Raw genomic sequence first — 24,021 nt, 5'->3', positions numbered from 1 at the left:
TCTCCTTGCTTTCTTCAGGGAATTGCCAAATTATTCCTGATGCAGGGGATATAAAACCAATTTGTAAGCATTTGGAGTTTTAGAATTATAAGATGAAAAAAGTCACATTTCAAAATCTGACATATACTTGATAACCAGAAAGATGTTTTTGATTTTCATTCACACTGATGCTGAATGCCTTTACATGCTGTAATCTGTGAAACAGACTTCTTTTTAACCTTCAAACCCTAACAGTGAAATGATGATGAAAACTCAATCTCCCTAGATTATATGTATTTCAGTTTCTTAAGTCAAATGGAATTTCTAATTTAACTGTAGTCTACACTATATCATTTCCAATATCAAATAATTCTTCCTGAAACTCAGTATAAGAAAAAATGACAATATTAACTAGTGTCATGAAAGTTCATGCTGATAATGAGATTGAGTCTGGTCCTTCCCCTGGGCTTCTCCGGGGAAACGTCAGTCGTCTACCCATTCTAATTCTCTCACTTGGTCACAGGGAGGCGGTGAGCTCCACCATCAAGGGACATGGGTCCCACTTACAGTTAATGGAGTCCGAGAGAACAGATATTTGCAAACCCAGTGATCTGGGCTCAGTGGAGGCCTGGGCAGGTGGAGATGCCTTTGGTTGCTGCTTCAGAGGAGTAAGAGCTTAGCAAAATTAGACATGGAGAGGAATAGCCCATGAAATGTGTTTGGGGAATTCTCGGTTAAATCAAGTACAGCAGGTTTCTTTACTTTATTTTTCAGAACTGCTATATATTAAGGTATATTGTAACTGTTCCAGAAGGAGGCTTGGTATTCAGCACTTTCCAAACTGCGTTGCTTATGGAACGCCTGTTTTTCCCCTTAGAACATCGAATGGAATGGGTGTTCCATGAAATGTGCTTTGGGAAATGCTGATGAATGAAACGTTGCTGGAGAATTGTAGTTAGAGTTCACTTACCATCCATTCCGCGTCAGGCATTTACCAAACAGCCTGCCACATGCTCCTCACAGAGGGCTGGAAGAGAGGCATGGCTATCATTGTTCTGTGTTATAGAGGAGGAAATGGAGGCTTTGAGCAAGTATACCACCTGCCTGAGGTAGGGTGTGGTGGATCCAGGATCCAGATTTATCTGATTCCAAGCACCTTGTCTTTCCCCAACATCTCTGGCTCCTTTTCTGATTCCTAAAAAGCCCAAATTCAGGCTGGTGAACTTGATTGAAAAGTTGCTATGGAATCATGGGGTTTTCATGGAGAAATAAAAATGTTCTTCTTATCCTCTCATCTTATGAACCCTCAATGTGGCAGGTGCTATTGAGCACCAAGGTGTCTGAATAGTTGTGCACCTTGGCCACTTATTCTCTGCACCCCCATTTTTTCCTGTAAGCATGAGGATCAGCATCTACCTCTAAGGATAATGTAAAGATAAATAACACACATTATGAAAAATTATGAAAAACTGCAATTATCACATAGTAGATGCTGAATAACTTTTGATAACATGGCACCCAAAACAGCGGTTTAATAACATCCTAGCCTACCTGTGTCGCCAATGGCCTTGTTCCCCAGTACTGTTACCCAAACCTCTGAAAAGGGAACCCCTGACCAGACAGCTCCTAACTGGGGAACCCCTGGCCAGTCTGGGTAAGAAGAGTCACTGACATGCACATCATTGCAAAATGAAAATGAGCTTCTTGTTCAAATGTTTTAAGAATTCCAAGATAGCAACATCAAAGCATCAAACTGAGCATGGGGCCCTTCAGAGCACAGGGTCCTGTGGGCAGCCCCGTCTGTGGTCTAAGAAAAAGTTAAAGGAAACCAGAATCCTGTGTCAAGGAGAGGAGAAAAAAGATGCTGTCCTGGCAAGGGGACTTCAGCCAAGACAGAAAGACCCTAGCTCTCTGGAGGGGTCTTAAGGGAGACCCCAGCCCCCAAGCTGATCTCTTAGATTGGAGATTGGAGAGTGAAGAGGCTGTCACAAAATCTTGTGGTAGGAAGAAAAGGTGTTGGCAGGGGAAAGGTCTGATGGTGCACGCTACTGAGCTCAAGTGAACGTGAACTTGGCTGGTGGGGCATCATGTGTGCGGCCCCCAGAGGCGCGTGGGTATGGGAGACTCTGCATCAGGGCAGTTAGCCTCCAGGTCTGGCTTCACAGTCTTACTAATTAAATCACCCCGGGCTCATTCCACTGTGAGATTGGAGGTTGGCATATGGCAGATTTTCCTTGGAGGAAAAGTGCTAAATATTAATAGAGAATATGGACAAGGCTTGACATGGTCCCAGCTGCTGTGGTTGGGTTGCATTTGGTGTAATTTGGGCAAAGCCCGTTCTCTCCATAAACTGAAACTTTCCTCTGAGGTTCTTTTAAACATGACTTACAAACTTAAGCTGGGTGTCAAAACCTGATGCCTTGTGCCTATGAGTGCTTTTACTCCTGACCCATTTCCATTCTGCTCTTTGCTTAGGAATATGCTATTTCCAAATTGCTGTGTACATCACTTTGGGAGGAAAAGAAGGTTTAATTGCATAGCTTTTAGCTGTGGCCAAAGTAATAGTCACTAGATTCAAAAATTCTCATTTATATGTTTAATCAAAACTATCTTTCATAATGGATAAATTTTTCATTCATTAGTAATTTGAAAAAGAAAGAGAATATTTTCAGATTGTGGAGAAACTACTACGAATGCCTATTTTCTAAAAATGTAATTGTGTTCTTTGAACTATGTTTAAGAATGTCCAGAGAGGAGAGTGAGCAGTGCCATTACAGGTGACCTATGTTCTGCTAACAAGAAGAGGTCTGAGGTCCCTTTAGACAGAGAGCTCTGCCTATTCACTTCTCACTTACCTATTCTTTACCTTCCTCCCACCTTCCCACCTTGCCTCCTCCCTTCCTCCCTCCCTCCTTCCCTCTCTCCCTCCCTCCCTCCCTCTCTCTTTCTTTCTTTCCTTCTCTCCTCTTCGTTTTTCTTCTGCTTCTTTCTCTTCTTCTCCTTCCTTCCTTCCATCCTTCCTTCCTTCCCTCCTTCCCTCCCTCTCGCCTTCCTTTCTTTCCCTTCCTTTCCTTCCTTCACTTCTTCCTTCCTTCCCTTCTTTCACTTCTTCCTTCCTTCCCTTCCCTTACCTTCCTTCTCTTCTCCCTTCCCTTCACTTCTCTTCCCTTCCCTTCCCTTCTCCTTCCTTCCTTCCCTCCCTCCTTCCTTCCTTCCTCCCTTCCTTTTATATATGCATATATGTGCACATGTATGTATCTGTATAGATTTTTATCTATCTATCTATCTATCTATCTATCTATCTATCTATCTATCATCTATCTAACTGTCTATCATCCATCCTTTTGCTGCTGGTTCAAAGAATGAATCAGATACAAAGTCTTCTTGGAAGTCTAAAAAGGACGTAGAAAGCATGGGATTTTGAGGGATTTTGCATAATGAGAGTCAAAAACTGATCATTCCCTTTGCCCTGTTTTCTCTTTTAGGTTCATATTTGGTGCTTAGACAAATTCAAAATGAGGAAACATCGGCACTTGCCCTTAGTGGCCGTCTTTTGCCTCTTTCTCTCAGGCTTTCCTACAACTCATGCCCAGCAGCAGCAAGCAGGTAAGAGCCAGAAACGTCCTTGATTTTGTAAAAAGGAATATCATTCTTTGATTTTAGATCTTAGACATCAGGCACTGACATAGAGCTTAGATATGTTTTTAAGGTAGCTAAGCCATTTATTATAGGATAGTCAGATAGGATAGTTCTAGGATTTATAGACCTTTTCAGATACTCTTTATCCAGTGAGAGATGACCTATTTTTATTAAAACTTGGGTTTGGTATCTTGGAATTGGCTTGAAAATGATTTGTTTTTACATTGGATGTGAACGGAAAGTTTGTATCTCAAATGTTTTACCACCTGAAGGGACTTTCCACATTTCTGGCATTGGCTGGTCTCTGAGCACATAAAGTAGGGAGAAGTCAATGATTGAGAGTAAAAACTATTTTCCCTGAAAAATACAAAGATCACCCTCTCTCTCTAACTCCAGATGCAGGAATGCATTTTTCATCTAGGATCCTTGAATCTTTAAGATTTCTGTTTCCCAAAACGAATTAAAAGCATGGGTTCTAATTAACTCTATTAAGAATTTGATTTCAGAGTTTTAGAAAAGTGGGAAATGCTTCATGCATTGCAAGCTGGAAAGGATTCAGGTGGGTCTCCCTCTCCTTGACCCAGAGAGCTTGGCCTCTGAGGGATTCTTCCTCCAGGCCAGGTTGCTCTTAGATGGAGGGAAGTCTAGTGTCACTTCAATGGAAGAAGAACGTGGGTTGGGGCATCAGGTCAGCCTGAGGTAAGTAGAGTCCAGCAGCAAGCCTGGCTCACAGCTGCAGAAGGGCACCTCCTGGGGCCACTGACAGCCTGATACCCTGAGCTCCCACCCTTGAGGGAGAACTGGGTTCATCTGGAAACGAGATAGATAATGTTTGACATCTATGGAGACTTTTCCGGCTCTGAAAAATATGCAGTAACTAATAGAGTACAGTTTGTTCATGCTCAAAAAATCTGGAAAAAATACGTCTTTTCCCTTCTCTACATTTACACAAGTCCTCCTCGCTTAAAGAACATGTATTTATTATATTTATTTTTCACGCAAATTACCCAAAGCATTGGGGGTTAGTGAATGGAAAATAGCAATTTTTACTTTTCCTTTTTTGTCAAGGCCCGGTTTCGTATTCCAAACTAAAAAATGAATTTATAAAATGATGGTTGGTTGTCTGTGATAAGACTTCCTTCTGGTTTAATCAGGTGGGTCTTGGGGCTCAAACTGCCACAGGGAATCATACTTGAGTTAAAGACAGCCCAGGAAATTGTTTCCCCAATCTGGAGCATGCTACTGGCCCATTTATGATGGTCTCTGAGTATGGAACTTGGGCTAGTGACTGGGCACCAGCAACTATTGAGTGCATGGGCTCAGGTCCCTGGTTCCCAGGTAAGTGAGTCTACCTTCCTGTATTATCAGTGAGGTGTGAAGTGTTTAGTAGCAGTATAGTGTAAACCAAATTTGTTTAGGAAGGCTTTGCACTGATAGGAAGTAATTGCTTACATAGTAGAAAAATCTAAACCAATGTCTTTTTTTAAAGATGTCAAAAATGGTGCGGCTGCTGATATAATATTTCTAGTGGATTCCTCTTGGACCATTGGAGAGGAACATTTCCAACTTGTTCGAGAGTTTCTATATGATGTTGTAAAATCCTTAGCTGTGGGAGAAAATGATTTCCATTTTGCTCTGGTCCAGTTCAACGGAAACCCACATACCGAGTTCCTGTTAAATACGTATCGTACTAAACAAGAAGTCCTTTCTCATATTTCCAACATGTCTTATATTGGGGGAACCAATCAGACTGGAAAAGGATTAGAATACATAATGCAAAGCCACCTCACCAAGGCTGCTGGAAGCCGGGCCGGTGACGGAGTCCCTCAGGTTATCGTAGTGTTAACTGATGGACACTCGAAGGATGGCCTTGCTCTGCCCTCAGCGGAACTTAAGTCTGCTGATGTTAACGTGTTTGCAATTGGAGTTGAGGATGCAGATGAAGGAGCGTTAAAAGAAATAGCAAGTGAACCGCTCAATATGCATATGTTCAACCTAGAGAATTTTACCTCACTTCATGACATAGTAGGAAACTTAGTGTCCTGTGTGCATTCATCCGTGAGTCCAGAAAGGGCTGGGGACACGGAAACCCTTAAAGACATCACAGGTAATGGCAACGCCACCAAGCTATGCCCTGCCCTGCTGTTCTTGGGAGATGAGCTTGGCAACTGCTGGCCTTAAAGCAACAGCTAGGATGGCGCGCGGGCCAGGGAAGAGATGAGTGTTCACAGGTTTAAAAACAAAGGTTTGATTTGGAATATTCTTCCATAGTCTTCTCCCCAAGTAGGGCATTCACCTACATACAAGAAGAGTCTTTTTTTAAACAACTAATATTTTCAGTCTAAAAAAACCCACATTCTAATATTATGATCCCATAAAATACCTCTGCCTTCCTTAGAAAAGAAAGCCTCAGAGTGGTGAGGTGTGCATCTGATCAAACTCCTCTATTTGGTGTTGGGATCTGTTTCCTTTAAGGAAAGCTCCCTGTTGGAGAGTGCGTGAACTGAGACGGGAGCGAGGGCATCTGTTTTTGTGTCCAGTGGACTAGCAGAGAGCTTCTCTCTTCTACTTTACGGAGTTAATTTAAGAGTGTTGGTAGAATCGGAATTACAAGAAACCTCAGCTATGATCCAGTCTAGATTGATTTGGAAAAAATTTAGTCCTGGATGGTTAGTGACAGCCGGAGCTGGAGGCTGTGCATTTGGGCTGTGGGTCTGGTCTTCTTATTTCTTCTCCATGCGGTAATCATGGCTGTGCCCACAGAGACTCTTCTAATTCTAATGGAGTTGATGAGAACCACTCTGGAAGTACTGAGAGCACACGGACATTGCATCGATGTGTCATGTGCAGTTGCATGTACAGAGCTAATTGGCCGACAGGTTATTTAACCAGTTAAGCCTGTTAGCTCTCCTTCCAGGGCTAAGTGCCTAAATGGCCAGTGGGGAAGGAATTTGACAAGTACAATTTCAAACTCTACCATACCACAGCAACTGTAATGAGTGCCCACAGCTTACTCATCAGCGATGGGCAGAGCAGAGGGACCTCCCCTTGTTAGAAAATGAGTCCATGCAGCCATTTGATAGTTGGTAGCAGAGAATTCTGGGTGGAATGAGCAGGAAATGAGAGAGGAATCCAGGGGGAGAGTTGAGCTCCAGAAAGGAGACACACATGTTCTCTGAGATGGAGGGAAGGCATGAGAAAAGGGGCTGTGTTTCCAAGATATTCAGGTGGATAAGAGGCACATTGAGAGAGTTCAAGTTGAGTTGACATCCATCATCTCAATAAAGGAGGGAAGCAGTGGGGCTTGGGGGCTTGGAGGGATTGAAGTTATTTTTGATCAGCTGCTATAGGGATGTGAAGAGGGGTCACAAAACATTCAGGAAGCAACTGCTGATTTGAAGTGGCATCCAGTTGCTATCAGAGATTACGAGTCAGTGGGTGTCTCCATTAGTGTGGATCCCTGCCTTTCTGCAGATATCTCAGGCACTCCCAGGATCAAAGGAGTTCCCAGAACTGGAACTTGCAAAGAGGGAACAATAGAGAGGACAGAAGAAAATTTTCTCAGTAAGGAAATCCAGAGTGGTAGCTAGTAAATTCCTGAAACAGCCTGCCATGGTGTCCTAGCTGCATGGGGAGCTAATGAGAGCTGGAATGGGCCAGGAGACCTCTGAAGAGCCAGAGGATGAGAGGCCAGGTCTCGGAAGGAGAGTCCTGGAGACAGCTGAGTGTGCAAGTTGGAGAAGCTGCTGGTGTGTAGACAGGGAGACCTCTGAGGGCCAATCGCGGGGCTTGAGGAGTTTCCAATGGTGCTCAGTGTGGTCCTCAGATGTGTAGGAACTATAGACAGCCAGCCACTGCAGAAACCAGAGAGGGTGGTGCTCACAAAGGTTGTCCATACAGACCTTAAAGTCTGGAGATGACCACAGAGTCTGCAGTGTGAACACAGGCTGAACATAATGTAACTAAATCACGTAGGAATGTTGGAGACTCTCTTCTGTGTATTTAGTAGGCATGAGGAAGTGGATAATTTGAATCAAAAAAGAATGAGTGGGCAACCACATGGCATAGGGGAACTGATCATAGGAAGCAAGATTTATGAACAGATTTTTCTCCTACACTTTAAAAAATGGTTACCACCAAGATGGCCATTGGGACAGGAGGTAGGAGGTGAGGTGACTGATGGAGAGTCAGTCTCTTGTGAATACACATGGATGGTGGGGCAGAAAAAAGAGAGTTGAGGCTTGGAGGCACACATCACTCTACAGGACCACATGGGAGGGACAGCAGAAGAATTGCAAGATTGCAATCAGAATACTGGAGCAGTTGCAGAGAAGCAGTACCAGATGTCAGTTTTTCATAACAAGGATTCAGAAAGCAGGAGCTGAAGAGAGATGACCCAACATCAGCAGAAAGGAACTAGCTGTCTTGAGCAGGCAGAGCTTGATGAAGAAGAGGGTTTCAGAACTAGCCAGCTCCAGGGTGTTTCAGAAGTTTGTTCATAAAATGGTTTTCCCAGTGGTTACTCCTGATTTCAGCTTTAACGGGGCTGGCAGTGCTGATGCCCTTACCTGTGGGTCTGCTTCTCCATAGGAAAGAGTGAGAGGCAGTTCAAACACTGCAAAGTGTTCCCTGCTTCCAAATGACAGGCCTCACCCCTGGCATTACCACACAGGCATCAGTCCTGCCAAATGACAGGAAAAGCTGGGTGTCTCCAAGAGCACCCCAAACCAAACACTCAGGTTACCAGGAAATGACAAGAGGGTATCTACAATGAACTGCACTTCTCGCTACGATAGTCTCAGTATCATTAATTCCCTGATCCATCACATTTCGGAATATCGGGATAATAACAAAGACCTACCAAAAAATAGTGAAAGGGGCTCACGCCTATAATCCCAGCACTTTGGGAGGCTGAGGCGGGAGGATCATCTGAGGTCAGGAGTTTGAGACCAGCCTGGTCAACATGGTGAAACCCCGTCTCTACCAAAAATACAAAAATTAGCCAGGTGTGGTGGTGGGTGCCTGTAATCCCGGGAGGCTGAGGCAGGAGAATCGCTTGAATCCAGGAGGTGGAGGTTGCAGTGAGCCAAATTTGTGACACTGCACTCCAGCCTGGGTGACAAGAGTGAAACTCTGTCTAAAACAAACAAACAAACAAACAAACAAACAAACAAACAAACAGTGAAAGGGACCAGTAGAGAAATGGAACATCTTTTATTGACGTTTTGTTATACTCACAAAAATAGCTGAGTTTGCCTTTATGTTTAACCATTATGTAATGGACAAACAATGAGATTACCATAGTGAATGCTAAATGAAACTACCAACATCGTGTGTTTCCACACAGATGATAAAACCTTTGTTTTTATGCCAAGAAAGCATCTCTGTCTTCTAGTGTCCAAGCCACTAGCAGCACCAGGGCAGAAAATTAATCCATTCATGTGTCTTTTCTAATTAACATCACTCTGCAATTCCTCCTAGTACCACGTCCCGCTGCATGTTCCACGGCAAAAACATAGGATAATAATCTTAGGAAGAACAGTACATCTCTGCTTATAGTTTTTTGGAAAGCCAGTTAGAAGGGCATTATAGAGATTGCTAATTAGTTAGGGCTGCCTCTTCTTACTACCTGTCTGCTGGGTAACTTCCCCATAGAGCGTTCTTGATTATAAAACACACATATGTGTAAAATATGAACGATCACCACTGTTGTCAATGAACTCTACTCAAATAATCAATCTCTAATGGTTGTGTTTTTAAAAATCCCTCTGTCATTCTTTAAAAAAATGAATATACCTGAGATATAAAACCTTTATTTTAAAACAAAAGCTAAAGGTGACAGGGAGGATTTTGGCATCAGCTTTCTTTTCTCTGTAAAGGATGAAGATTTTTAAAATTTGTAAAATATATCTACAATTTTGTGTTTTACATAGGAAACAAGAATGTGAACTTGTTTTTCTTAATGAAAGGAGGCATCACATGAGCTAAGAAAGGCATTGTGCCCACACCAGTGAGCTCGGGAAAAGAGCTTCCAGGGATGTCGAAGGAAACTGTGAATTTTCCTTGGACACTGTAAAACTTTTCTGTAGAAAACACCATAGAGGATGTGATACACAAAGCATAGAAGCAGAAAACCAGACAACTTTAAAGCTTTTAAATTGTGCATAGATCTGATTCCTTGTAACATTAACATTGGTCATTGGTCCGCCTTGCTGTACACAAGCACACATGGCCCCTGTGTGCCCTTGAGGCTTCAGCTCTCTTGAATAACAAAGCATGCCCTTGTATGTCCCATTATTGTGTGTGTAAGAGGATAATGTTGTTATTCAGTGATGACAAATTATCCAACGTGTTTCTATGACTGGCCACTGTAGATGTTCAGTCTTTTACAAGAGAATGTTCAAGGATTTTCCCTCAGGGTCCATTTATCTTATTTGCACGACTATAAATTTCAACCCAAAAGTAAGTTACAAATGGAGAAGAAATAGTGTTATCCTGCGACTTAGGGATCATTTTTAAAAGCTTGACTGTATTGATCATATTTAATCCTTCTTTTAAACGTCTTGATATGCTGAGGAAGTGGCAAATCCTTCCGTGTCCTTTGAGGTCATTGGTTTAGGCCTGGGAAATGTTGAAGAATTTTGTGGGATTTGTGGAGCCTCTGTATTATACAATGATGTAGGCCATTTCTATGGCCTTCTGTGTAATTCACACCCCCTGGCACCACACTCTCTTGAAGATACTTCAGGAATCTTATATTTTGGCTGAACAGTGGCAAATGCTTTGGGCCCTAATCAAGGGCCTAGTCTTATATAAAACTTTTGTGTGGCAATTACTAAAAACACAAGATCTTAATTACTGCAGCACAACAATTATCCTACTCGTTGTATCTTATAAGAAGGATTGTGATAGCAATGTTGCCAGGTTAATATATTTCCCTATGCAAAGAATTAATCTGCAAATATATTGTTAGGAACTTTCTTGTATATTAGGAAGGGAAGAGGGCAGTTCCGAACCTGGCAATCTCTGTTTCAGTTCACACAATGAGAAGAGCTTGGGTAAGAATGTAATTTCACTAGAGCAGAACTCTTCAATTTTGTGAGACAAGCTTTGGATCCTTTTCTACAGTGAGAACAAAAACAATTTTGTTGGCACAAGGAAACATTAATGTTAAATATAAAATGTTCACTGTCATTGAAAAGATCAGAGATCAGAGTGAATGGTCTTACCTATAATATTACCATCATTTAAAAATGATACACTGAGTGTAGTTTTCTGGAATCCCAGAATATAAATAGATAAGCTCACATATAATCTCTTCTTGTCCCTAACACATACTCAAGTTATCAAAAACATTGACTAGAATAATTGTGCTCCTCCTTGAGTTTAAATCAGCCAAATTTAAACATTCGAACTGATGCTGTGAAATCTCTGGCCCTGACTTTTAGATTTCTCGATCCCTATTCCTCCCTCAGGGCTGCTATATAACCCCGTTCTCAGCATCAGGTTGGGAATTCTCTGTTTGCCATTATGGGGGAGAGAAGAGGTCTTGGTCAGCTGTTTTTCTGCCCTTTGTATAACCCCAGGCTAATTCTGATCAGGGTTTATTCGATGCTCATGGTCCTTCTAGGTAACTAGTTTAGGATGTCATAAAAACAAGGTTGGATAATTATGTCATGACCGGTTTCATATCACTCTGCTTAACATTGTTCTGCATTAAGTGACTGAATATAGAGGCAATGACAAAATAAATGAACAAAACATCCTGCCCAATCCCAGACCTGCATTTGAGTTTTATGCAACTAAACATCATTTGAGAAAAAAGAACAACAAAAATTTCATCAAAGTATTTTTTACATGAAAACTTTAAATGTAGTTTGAGTTCTGATTCACAAAGTTGCATGTACAAGGTCATTTTGGTTTTTAAAGAAAAGAAGAAGAAACAATAGTTTCTTAAGGCATCCAGCAACATATTGGGTTGAGGAATCACCAAATCGTGACTCTGTTTTGTAGCTGTGGATTTGTATAAAAACTTATTCTAATCATTTGAGGAGGCAGGAGAAATGACCAAAAATTAGAAATCATCTCTAAAGTTTTGTTAACCTACTCATTGATTTTCCCTGGTAGGTTTGGTAGTGGACAATTCATGCAACTACTTTTCCCTCCAAATTTAGTGGAAATTTCTAGAATATGTACCCAAGATTGTCCCCTCAGAAAAGTGAATATGATGTTTGGAAATTTAACTATGAGGATGGCACAAATGAAAAATTGCTATAAATGTCCCTTTTTTACACCATGATTTCTAAGAGGTTGCCTCTTATCCATTCAGAATGCAGAACTGAAAGAGAATTTCACATTCCTTCATCAACATGTGTTTTGTTTGCCCATATTTCGTGTTTCTTATTGGTTTCCAAAGAAACATGTCAGAACACTGAATAATGCATGTGGTCACTTGTTCTAATGCTTTCACATTTTTTGCATTTCTTTCTTTTAAAGCACAAGACTCTGCTGACATTATTTTCCTTATTGATGGATCAAACAACACCGGAAGTGTCAATTTCGCAGTCATTCTCGACTTCCTTGTAAATCTCCTTGAGAAACTCCCAATTGGAACTCAGCAGATCCGAGTGGGGGTGGTCCAGTTTAGCGATGAGCCCAGAACCATGTTCTCCTTGGACACCTACTCCACCAAGGCCCAGGTTCTGGGTGCAGTGAAAGCCCTCGGGTTTGCTGGTGGGGAGTTGGCCAATATCGGCCTCGCCCTTGATTTCGTGGTGGAGAACCACTTCACCCGGGCAGGGGGCAGCCGCGTGGAGGAAGGGGTTCCCCAGGTGCTGGTCCTCATAAGTGCCGGGCCTTCTAGTGACGAGATTCGCTACGGGGTGGTAGCACTGAAGCAGGCTAGCGTGTTCTCATTCGGCCTCGGAGCCCAGGCCGCCTCCAGGGCAGAGCTTCAGCACATAGCTACCGATGACAACTTGGTGTTTACTGTCCCGGAATTCCGTAGCTTTGGGGACCTCCAGGAGAAATTACTGCCGTACATTGTTGGCGTGGCCCAAAGGCACATTGTCTTGAAACCGCCAACCATTGTCACACAAGGTATGTATCCTCTTCTCACCATCTGTGTGGGAGTGGGGTGTTGTGTGTGTTGGTTTACATAGACGTAAGGTGGGTACCAGCATGATTCGCCACGGGAGAAGCTGTAAGTACCCACAGTCCAGTCCTTCCCTGATGAGCTGGGTCCTGGATGTCATGTTTGTGATGTCATGTGTGCAGAAAAACTAAAGACCAATGAGTGAGTGAAAGCTCTTACGAGAGTATGAGTTGCTGAGAAAGCGTGCTTTTAAGGCTAATTCAACAAACCTGTTGCTTTGAGATTATTAAACATCACCGTATTAACTACTTATAATCCAGTCTTCCTAAAAATGGGCTTGAGGGGCTCATTACAGTTCTGAGAAAGTTACTCCAGGACCATGGCATTGAGCTCTAAAAGTCAGTGTTAGAAGTGTGCTCATAGACAGAGTATCTTTCCAAAAGCAAAGATGGAGTGAGGGTGTCTCCTCAAAGTCCTTTTGTGCTAGGGTGCTGAGAGTTATACTTCTGAAGGTAAGAAATAACAGTGCAATCACTTGATGAAATATTTATGAAGTTTTTTTTTTCTTGTGCTTGTGAAGTGTAGGAGTAATTCTCCTGAGTGACAATATTAGGATACAGGCTCAAATGGAGGGCCTTTGGCAAAACAGCCAATTGGAGTGGTTTAAAAAACAAAAAAACCAACCAAGTCACATAAAAAATATGCACTTAACAAACATAGGAGGTATGGTGGGGGCATCAGGATGCATAGCCTCCTCTACCTTTTGAACTGTTTTCTGAGACATCAGTCACTTTTCAGACCTATCAATTTCATTACCTAGGTCAGGCCAATAGGATGCCATTTGGTAAATCAGGGACACAGTGGCCCCCAACAGTTTCCAGAAACACCCAACTCACTTCCAGTGTTGCTTACACACTGGGATGCTCTAATGAGATTAGTCCTTGACTATAAGACCTTATTCTTCATTGTCCTTCCAGAGTATGGGCTCAATGAAAATTGGTGAATGGATACCGAGGCTCCTATAAGACTCTGATTATCATCTGCAACCAATCATCTAAATTTTCTTGGGTGAAATAACACATTGTCACAACTCTTATTTGCTAACTTTATAAGTAAAGTCTGGGTCTACAAGATAAATATTGTAAGAAGATACTGCTTTACCCATTGTATCAATTACAATTGATCAAGGGAGGCTTTCCTTTGATAAAGGAGTGAAAATAATTTAAAAATAGCCCTTTTGGAGAATATGCCATTGTATGAAATTAAGAGTAGAAGATTTTAAAGTCTTAATTAAAAACATCACTATCTATTTATTTAAGGAACTGACCTCTACTTAATAGTGCCTTGCTAATCATTAGTTCTAGTTGCTGCATTCATGTAAAGGCAACACACCACATTTCCTTACAAGGGTTACAAAATTCACACTGAGTTAGCTTGAATTTGCTTCAAATGATTTTAAACCACAGCTTTTGTTGTAATAAAAATTACAGGTAGAAAGCTCAGGCTATGGCATCTCTACTTAATCTGTACATTGGAACTGTGACCTGGTGATGTAGCAAGAAAAGTATATGTGAGTGTTGCCTTCCGGAGAAGGCTGTGTCTGGCATTTATTTAAGTTTGAAAGGCCAATTCTGTGTGGCTTAGCTTTTGCTGCATACAGTTTTCCAGCTTTTCCTCTCACTTGATGGGACCATAAAATTGGCCCAAATCCTCCAGATGAGCTAATAGAGAGACTAGAATTTTGAAAATAATGTTCTGAATGCAAATGGACATTGAGAAGCAATGGAAACAGTGTGCAGGACTACCTGCCCGGTGCCTGGAGCTGCTCATGCTCATTCCATCATGGTGCCGTTTTGTGACTCTGGCAATTAAGAAAACAATCAAGTGAAAATTTATGACCTGCTGAGGTTTCTCTGAGCTTGCATACTATTGGTGTGCATCCCAAAGTATAGAAGCCCAGAGATTTCCCTATGTTTTGCAGACACCGACGATGCAACATGGCTGTAGATGGGAAAGCTGGTCTCTGGTCTTGGGTCTTCTGTGGACCTGCCATGTGATCCTGGGCAGGTCATGCAACCTCTCTGGGTTTCGATTTCTTGAATTTATGACAAAGGAATTGCACCAGATGAAGATATGTCTGTACCAGGAGAAGTTTCAACTTTTTAATGAAAATGGGCAGCACATGACCCTTGTTTCAGATTTTCCCTAGCCAAGTAGAGTTTCAACCCCTTGATTACAAACATCATGTTTAATATCAATGATTAACTTGTAAATATTCAACAAATATCCTTGACTATCTGGCATGTGCCAGACACTATGCCAAGCACTGGAGATATGGTGCTGTTTAATGAGACAGATGTGGCTGCTCGTCTGTTACAGGATAATGGGGAAAGAGACAATAATAATATAAACTAGTGACCAGGCAAAATATTCTGAGCATGATAAGTTGCATTGGGGCATTCAACAGGGCTGTGATAGGAAGACTGGGGAAGGGAATTTTAGATCAGGTGGATGGAAGGCCCTGAGAAGGTGTGGAACCGAAGGCAGATGAGCATGCGGAGAGCAGGGGGAAGAGTGGTCCAGGCAGAAGGAAGAGCAGGAGGGGTGGCCCTGCAACACGAAGGCACTTAGTCCCTTCCCAGAACTGTCAGAAGGCAGTGTAGCTGGAGCACACTGGACAGGGAGCCTGAGGTTCAGACTCCCTGGATGCATGGAAGCTGGAGAAGCAGCTGCTGTAGGGGGATGAGAAGCCACAGGGAGTGGAGCCTGTGGGCTGGGAGCCAATGGCAGAGGAAGGTAGGCTGTGGGTTAGTGGTGGGGGCAGGGGCTCTCCTCTGAGGGCTTCTATTTTCTCAGAGACAGATGAGGAGGCCTTGGAGGCAGTGGCAGAGGGCTGAGCAGAGAGCACAGCCATGAGACAGTCATTCTGGAGGACAGGACAGCCAACTTCCCAAGGAGGCATGGGAGGATGGTGGGCAGGCACAGGTCTCCTGATGGGGGTCTGGAGTTCCAAGCGTGGCATGCAGGTACCTGGTTGTGTGGTCTTCTCCAGGAATGTCCACTGCTTGGGTGATGCATGAGGAAGACCGTGGGCCTGATGGAGGCTTTCAGGAGAGTCTGATGGAGGTGCAGGGATGAGGCATGGAGGAAAACAGAGAGAGGCGTGGGAGGAGGGCTGAAGAGGGTTGTGCCATGTTAGTGAGGAGTAGCAGGACCTTCAAGTTCATCTCCCAACAAGGCAGTGAAGTCAGGCCCTGCAGAGCCACACTAAAGAGATAAGACAGCTGTGTTTGGGTTGATATTTATGTCAAGTGGAAGGAAATGCGTATGCATCCCTGACGTGGCTCACAGAAGTGAGCTGTGAGAATCCCAAGGTTTTTATCACTGGGTCAGAGGAGATTCATGGTGCAGCCCCCAGAGAAATGAAATGATTCTGCAAAGCCTAGGTGAATTGCGTCAGAGTCATGAAGCAAACATAGGAATTCAGTTATTCTTCCAGTTACTCAATATTTTTCAGTGTTTACTGTATTTGGCTAAGCATGGTTCTAGGCATATCATCTGTTATGAGCTCCCATGACTTGAATAAAAATCAAACGTAAATGACCTTTTACCTAATCAAAGGGGACTCTGGGACAGAGCCTCTGGGAACCAGAGGTGCATTTCAGGGTTCCCAGAGCTGAATCCTTGTTGGGTGCAAGGAGACTGGGCCACTTGTTTCATTAGATCTGGAAGGTATTCCTTCCCGCTGGCTCATCGGGAGAACTTTTAGTGATGCAGTGGTAGGGGGAGGGAAAACGTGGGAGGGGAGGGGATGATATTTATCTTCTCCCACCCCAAGAGTTGTGCCATTGCTGGTACTTATAAAGAAGAATATAACAATCTGGGCCACTTGGTATAGGAGCAAGGAGCTTCTCAGGTCATTGTTATATGAGTATTTGTCTATTTTTCTGTCATGTGTGATATACATAGTAAATACATGAGTGGTAGATTCATGGTATAGCATATATGGAATTTATATGTGTCTATATACGTGTATGTGTGTATCTATCTATATACATATATATTCTCTCTAATGGTACAAAGGTATAAGTCTTCTAGAGATCTACACATTAGTTTTATCTGCAAAGATATTTTAAATCAAAATGAAGGGGTAGCCCAGAGAGACAGCATGGTCTAAATTAAATGAAGGAAGGAAAGCCCAGAATGGATGTTCATAACAATGACCATGAAATATTGAGGAAAGGTTCAATGATGTTCTGCACACATTGTTACACCAGTAGGCAACTGTGTTATTGTATTAAGGACGTTGGTGCATAACATGTTACCCTTCTCTTAGAACATAGACCTTGTCTTGATGCTACAGGTGAGCACCCAGATGAGGCACTGCTGTCTTCATTTGGCATGTATCAGCGATTCTCACCCCAGGCATCACGCTCCCAGCTTCTGGTCCAAACAACTAGAAATGAACTGCATTTCAAAAATGTGTTCTAGGCTGGATGTGGTGGCTCACGCTTGTAATCCCAGCACTGTGGGAGGCTGAGGCAGGTGGATCACTCAAGGTCAGGAGTTTGAGACCAGCCTGACCAGCATGGTGAAACCCCATCTCTACCAAACAAAACAAAACAAAACAAAACAAAACAAAACAAAACAAAAATTAGCCGGGCGTAGTCATGCATACCTGTAATCCCAGCTACTCCGGAGGCTGAGGTGGGAGAATCGCTTGAACCCAGGAAGCGGAGGTTGCAGTGAGCTGAGATCGTGCCACTACACTCCAGCCTGGGTGATAGAGTGACATTCTGTCCTAAAATAAAAATGAAAATAAAAATATGTTCTAGAAGGTAGCTCTGATTCTTAGAAAGTTCTTCCTTACCTTCATCCCAAACTTTGTTTCCTTTGTCTGCTTTTACAAAATCAACTTGCCATGCAATCTATCTGATGGAATACAGTAACAGAGGACTCTTTTGCAAAACAGTCCATCTCAGGTTTAATCATTTATGTTCCTCTACTTCTTGGAAGCTCTGTCAGGTTTTTGGGTTAGGTGTTGTGGTCTTAACAGAGTTCATGGTTCTTGCAATATGGGCGGGGTGCCTGCACATGGATACAGCAGTTCACAGTCACTGTGAGACAGTTATCTTATTGAGATGTTTTTGCTTTATGGTTTGCCTTTAAGTTATCACTGTCATATTACTTAGGATCTTTAAAAACAGGTGTTTTTTTTTTTTTTTTTTTTTTTGGAGATGAAATCTCACTCTATCACCCAGGCTGGAGTGCAGTGGTGCAATCCCGGCTTACTGGAACCTCCTCCTTCCAGGTTCAAGTGATTCTCATGCCTCATCCTCCTGAGTAGCTGGGATTACAGGTGTCTGCCCCCACGCTCGGCTAATTTTTGTATTTTTAGTAGTGATGGGGTTTCCCCTTGTTGGCCAGGCTGGTCTTGAGCTCCTGAACTCAGATGATCCACCTGCCTCAGCCTCCCAAAGTGCTGGGATTACAGGCGTGAGCCACTGTGCCTGGCCAAAACGCAGGTCTCTTAAGTGAAAAATGTTTGCGGCACTTGCTGGCTTTGATGCTGATTTCTTTTTTATAAGTTTTATGTTAAGTAATTCTTTCGTCTGTCAAATGAAGACAGGGAATATAGAACTGAAGAGAACAGGGATGTGCAGGCTCTTTCAGCTTTTGCACTTGACAATGAGCATTTTGAAATCAAGACTGTGAGGCAAAGGGTTCTCTGAGCAGACATCAGTGGTTTCTTTAATTATTCAAGCAATGACTTCACTCTGGCCAAGTTGTGTATTTACGGCAGAAGAGAACTTATTGAATTTTCAGTGACAGCATACAAAACAGGTGGCTACTAAAACTAAATTTGTTTTTGTGCAACTATTTTGTAAAAAGTACTGACTGGGCAGGGTGGAAGGTGAGCCAGCTTTCCTCCAGCAGGTGGGGAGGCAACCATAACTTATGTGTTCATTAGGACAAATTCCCTTTGGGGTGGCCCTGTGGTCACATTGGCCACAGTAAATGAGGGTGTCCTTTAAATGGAGTTAGCTTTGTAGAAAGTCATTGTTGATTGTGCTTGGTAAGGCCATTCTAATTGCCTTATAATGTTGCCACCTACAGTCGTTGAAGTCAACAAGAGAGACATAGTCTTCCTGGTGGATGGCTCATCTGCACTGGGACTGGCCAACTTCAATGCCATCCGAGACTTCATTGCTAAAGTCATCCAGAGGCTGGAAATCGGACAGGATCTTATCCAGGTGGCAGTGGCCCAGTATGCAGACACTGTGAGGCCTGAATTTTATTTCAATACCCATCCAACAAAAAGGGAAGTCATAACCGCTGTGCGGAAAATGAAGCCCCTGGACGGCTCGGCCCTGTACACGGGCTCTGCTCTAGACTTTGTTCGTAACAACCTATTCACGAGTTCAGCCGGCTACCGGGCTGCCGAGGGGATTCCTAAGCTTTTGGTGCTGATCACAGGTGGTAAGTCCCTAGATGAAATCAGCCAGCCTGCCCAGGAGCTGAAGAGAAGCAGCATAATGGCCTTTGCCATCGGGAACAAGGGTGCCGATCAGGCTGAGCTGGAAGAGATCGCTTTCGACTCCTCCCTGGTGTTCATCCCAGCTGAGTTCCGAGCCGCCCCATTGCAAGGCATGCTGCCTGGCTTGCTGGCACCTCTCAGGACCCTCTCTGGAACCCCTGAAGGTATGGTGGTGATGGCTTCAGACACACAATGGGGTGGTCTCCAGGCAGGGCCTTTAAGAACAAAACAAAATGAAGTGTGTTTGTGTTTAGCTAAGAGACAACAAATGATGAAAACAGCAGCAACAAACACGATTTATTCCAGGTTTCCTTTTGCACTGGGTTGAGGATTGTATGGTTTACAATGTCATGCAATAAAATTTCATATAAGAACCATATGATTTAAACCATAGGACCATGGGCCACCACATGTCTTTGAAGCTTCTGGCCGAGGAGGTCACATCTCAGTTCTTATTGCTTGTCAGATCCCTGTGTTCTTCTGTTTCTACTGGTGATTTCTGTCCAGTCTCCTCCTCATCACCAGGATGTAGCTTTCCTTTCCTGAGTTGTCCATCTACTTCTAAACAGCCCCAGTCTGAGCTGTTTAGGGCACAGTGTCCTCAGCTTTTAATCCCTCTCTTCTCTCTCATTAAGGGATTACCCTCAATGGGAAAGCATATTGAATGGCTAAGTGTGGAGTTCAAACCTAGTGGTTCTTCAAATCCCTCATTTAATATGATTGCCAGTGGAGAGTTATTTTTAAAGACATTATACAGATCTATGAGCTAATGAGTTGAAGAAATACAATTCACTGCCCTTAATGAAGAGAAGATGAGCATCACAGAATGATGCTTTCCCACCTTGCAGACTCGATCACTAGAGGATTGCCTGATGCAGGCATGACCCATGCTGCCTGGATGCATGCTTTCTCTTCACACTCCCTGGTCTTCTATATCCATCTCTGTCTCTCTCTCTCTTTTAAAATTTTTCTCAAAACTTTTAATCCACACTTTCATAGCCAAAGTTCAACTTAGGATACAATTAGTTGTGAGGTCTAAATTACAGTAGGGCATCAGGGAAGAAATAAAAAATAAAATTTTAAAGGCACATGCTAAATGTGTTGGGTCAAATACACTATTTTGAGAATGATACTTTTTATTCTTAATGTGTATAAGTTTGGCCAAGCCTAGCAACTAGTCTCCTTCTATTTTGCTGTGTATTTACGGTCCCATCATCTCACTTTGGGGGAATTCCCCTGTTGGATGATTGCCTAGCAAGACTGTGACTTCCTAATAGGAGAAGAGTCCCAGTGGAGAATGACAAATGGGGAAGTCTGAAGAAGACTTCAATATGAGACCAGCCTACTTTCGCTATTTTTTTTAGCCTTAAGGAACTCGTGTTCTCAGGTTAGTGAGGGCTAACTGCTTCTGAGCTATGGATGGAAGACCCTCTGTTAGTGGGTAGAGGTGAGCCCCAGAGGATCCAGCCAGGCAAACTTAAACCTGGCTGGGATGAGTGATATGGACTGATGCAGCACCTTCATAGTATTCATTTTTAGGGAAGGAGTGTTTGGTTTCAAGGATTCTGATCACTTTTGTTGTCTGTAAACATTCTAACTTTGATGTTGTAGCTCTCTTTGAGCCAACTTGGTTTTGTAAACTCGGCTACCAATATGTCTCACAAACACCAGCCACCACCAGAGGAAAATATGCAGCCATCTGCCATATTTTACAAGATGGACATGCTTTGCCATGCTGACTTTCTCTGTGTTCTAAATGTTGGCATGTGTGCACGTGTTGTAGGCACACATGATAAAACTCTCCGTGGTTGTGTATGTCTCACTTTGTTTTCTGTGCTTCACTGCAGTTCACTCAAACAAAAGGGATATCATCTTTCTTTTGGATGGATCAGCCAACGTTGGAAAAACCAATTTCCCTTATGTGCGCGACTTTGTAATGAACCTAGTTAACAGCCTTGATATTGGAAATGACAATATTCGTGTTGGTTTAGTGCAATTTAGTGACACTCCTGTAACGGAGTTCTCTTTAAACACATACCAGACCAAGTCAGATATCCTTGGTCATCTGAGGCAGCTGCAGCTCCAGGGAGGTTCGGGCCTGAACACAGGCTCAGCCCTAAGCTATGTCTATGCCAACCACTTCATGGAAGCTGGCGGCAGCAGGATCCGTGAACACGTGCCGCAGCTCCTGCTTCTGCTCACAGCTGGGCAGTCTGAGGACTCCTATTTGCAAGCTGCCAACGCCTTGACACGCGCGGGCATCCTGACTTTTTGTGTGGGAGCTAGCCAGGCGAATAAGGCAGAGCTTGAGCAGATTGCTTTTAACCCAAGCCTGGTGTATCTCATGGATGATTTCAGCTCCCTGCCAGCTTTGCCTCAGCAGCTGATTCAGCCCCTAACCACATATGTTAGTGGAGGTGTGGAGGAAGTACCACTCGCTCAGCCAGGTAAACCTCCCCTGTTGCCGGGAACTCCCTCTCCTTCCTCAGACACCACCCTAGAGGGTAGTTTGCCAGTCTGAACTCAAGAGCACTGTGGACTGTACAAAGACAATTGGCTCCCTTCCATTGAAATAGTTTGAATGGGGACTTGAGACACTGTACCAGCAAGGCTGGACTCTGTCTAAAGGGTGTTCACGAAGGAAAGTCTAGAACATCCAGCTTATGTTCTGTCCATTTTGCCTCACCCTTTATTCAGAAGGATTTTTTTTGCCTCTAATGACTGTGAGGATTCTGGAGTTCGAATCCAGAGTTGGGGATCATGGGGTGGAGGGAGACAGAGAGAGATTTTTCTTACATGAATATGCCTTGGGATTATTTAAATGTTGAAATTGTATTTTTACATGATTTTTAAATGTTCAACATCTGCTGTATCTAGAAAATTATTTGTTATAAAACAAACAAAGGGTGCATCTTCATGCAATGGTAAAATGGTTTCTAGGGGAAGGCTAACTTATTATTATTATTGCAAATTATTATGGTGGTAAGATATGGTTGTATCAGATCTACCAGTCTGCTAACATCACACAGATGAATGGCAAGACTAAACCAATTGAAACCTAATCAAAATAGTTCTAAGAATTGTTTGAACTGAGAATGTTATTTACATTACACGTTGCGGTGCCATAGGGCCTGTCATCTATGTTTCCTATTGTCTCATTACAACAGATTGGGAAGCATTGACAAGGAGCCTGACCCACACAGCAGTAATGGGCACTATTGTGGGTCTTGGCCCGTAACCTCAAATTTAATGATTTGATCATTCAATTACAGCAGATTCATGGCAACCCAGTTATCTTTGAGTGGTTGACCCATATCAGCCCCCCCTTTTTTTTTCTAGAGATTGAGATCAATTTTTTTAAGCAAAAGTATATTAAGGGCCATGTTTTCAATACTTTTATTTGTAACAGTTTGAAAATGCTGTCTGTTTTCCTGGAGCGATTGCCACCTGATGTAAGAACACAACCTGGTGGGGCTTTTCCCTGGCTTGCTTTATTGAAGAAGCATGATGCTAGATGGGATAGGCTGTTCTAGTTACTAGCTTTGCAAATATGCACTGCTTTGAAATAGGACATTTTCAAGACAAGTTGTATGAATTTGGGTTTTCTCTTCTCTTGCTGGCACAGTGGTCATCAGATGAGTTTCACCAACTCCTGTTGTCAAATGGTGCTGGGCTGAAGTCGCTTTGGTGCCTGTTATGCTCTCGTCCCTCATTGTATCCTAATCTACCTTCATTGCAGAGAGCAAGCGAGACATTCTGTTCCTCTTTGACGGCTCAGCCAATCTTGTGGGCCAGTTCCCTGTTGTCCGTGACTTTCTCTACAAGATTATCGATGAGCTCAATGTGAAGCCAGAGGGGACCCGAATTGCGGTGGCTCAGTACAGCGATGATGTCAAGGTGGAGTCCCGTTTTGATGAGCACCAGAGTAAGCCTGAGATCCTGAATCTTGTGAAGAGAATGAAGATCAAGACGGGCAAAGCCCTCAACCTGGGCTACGCCCTGGACTATGCACAGAGGTACATTTTTGTGAAGTCTGCTGGCAGCCGGATCGAGGATGGAGTGCTTCAGTTCCTGGTGCTGCTGGTCGCGGGAAGGTCATCTGACCGTGTGGATGGGCCAGCAAGTAACCTGAAGCAGAGTGGGGTTGTGCCTTTCATCTTCCAAGCCAAGAACGCGGACCCTGCTGAGTTAGAGCAGATCGTGCTGTCTCCAGCGTTTATCCTGGCTGCGGAGTCGCTTCCCAAGATTGGAGATCTTCAACCACAGATAGTGAATCTCTTAAAATCAGTGCACAACGGAGCACCAGCACCAGGTATGGTAGAGAAATGCTAGTTGCTCTGCCACTCAGTTCTCTAATGCATGAGTTGAGGGTAGGCTGCTGGCCACTGGTCCTCAGATAGAAGCCCTCCTTGAGTTTACAGGAAAGGTGGAAAATTAATCACCTGCTGGTTTCAGCAGGAACAATAGAATATGAGATGTCTTTCCTTACTTTGATTCTCTAGCTGCTCTCTCAGGAGAATGAGGGTGAGTATTTTTAAGGGCATTAGATTATTTCATAGTAAGACATGTTATAAAGATTTAGATATCAGTGGTTAAAATCCTTTTTTAAAAACAGTTTTTATGGTATGCATAATAAAAGCCATATCATATGGTTACATTGTACCTAAAACAGCCTTCATCTTCATATTCACCCAATGCCTTTATATTGTTATAATTTCTTCATTACATTCATTAAAAATTAAAGGAGTAGAAGAGGCAGATAACTTTCCAC

General features: G+C 43.1%; 1 protein-coding gene across 1 annotated transcript in view; it reads left to right on the top strand.

Moving 5' to 3' along the window:
- Window positions 1-24,021, top strand: part of COL6A3 (collagen type VI alpha 3 chain) — a 90,178-nt gene that overhangs the window by 13,914 nt on the left and 52,243 nt on the right. Inside the window, exons 2-7 of the mRNA XM_001153544.7 lie at window positions 3,465-3,585; window positions 5,108-5,725; window positions 12,115-12,717; window positions 18,830-19,414; window positions 21,098-21,697; window positions 22,990-23,562. Of these exons, the coding sequence (XP_001153544.4) occupies window positions 3,495-3,585; window positions 5,108-5,725; window positions 12,115-12,717; window positions 18,830-19,414; window positions 21,098-21,697; window positions 22,990-23,562 (3,070 nt within the window). The 5' untranslated portion in view covers window positions 3,465-3,494. The remainder of the gene's footprint in view (window positions 1-3,464; window positions 3,586-5,107; window positions 5,726-12,114; window positions 12,718-18,829; window positions 19,415-21,097; window positions 21,698-22,989; window positions 23,563-24,021) is intronic.

This window comes from Pan troglodytes, chromosome 13 (genome assembly GCF_028858775.2).
Source record: "Pan troglodytes isolate AG18354 chromosome 13, NHGRI_mPanTro3-v2.0_pri, whole genome shotgun sequence".
NCBI classification, from domain to species: Eukaryota; Metazoa; Chordata; class Mammalia; order Primates; family Hominidae; genus Pan; species Pan troglodytes.
Note: the sequence above shows the minus strand (reverse complement) of the source record. Positions and strands in the feature narration are given on the sequence as shown.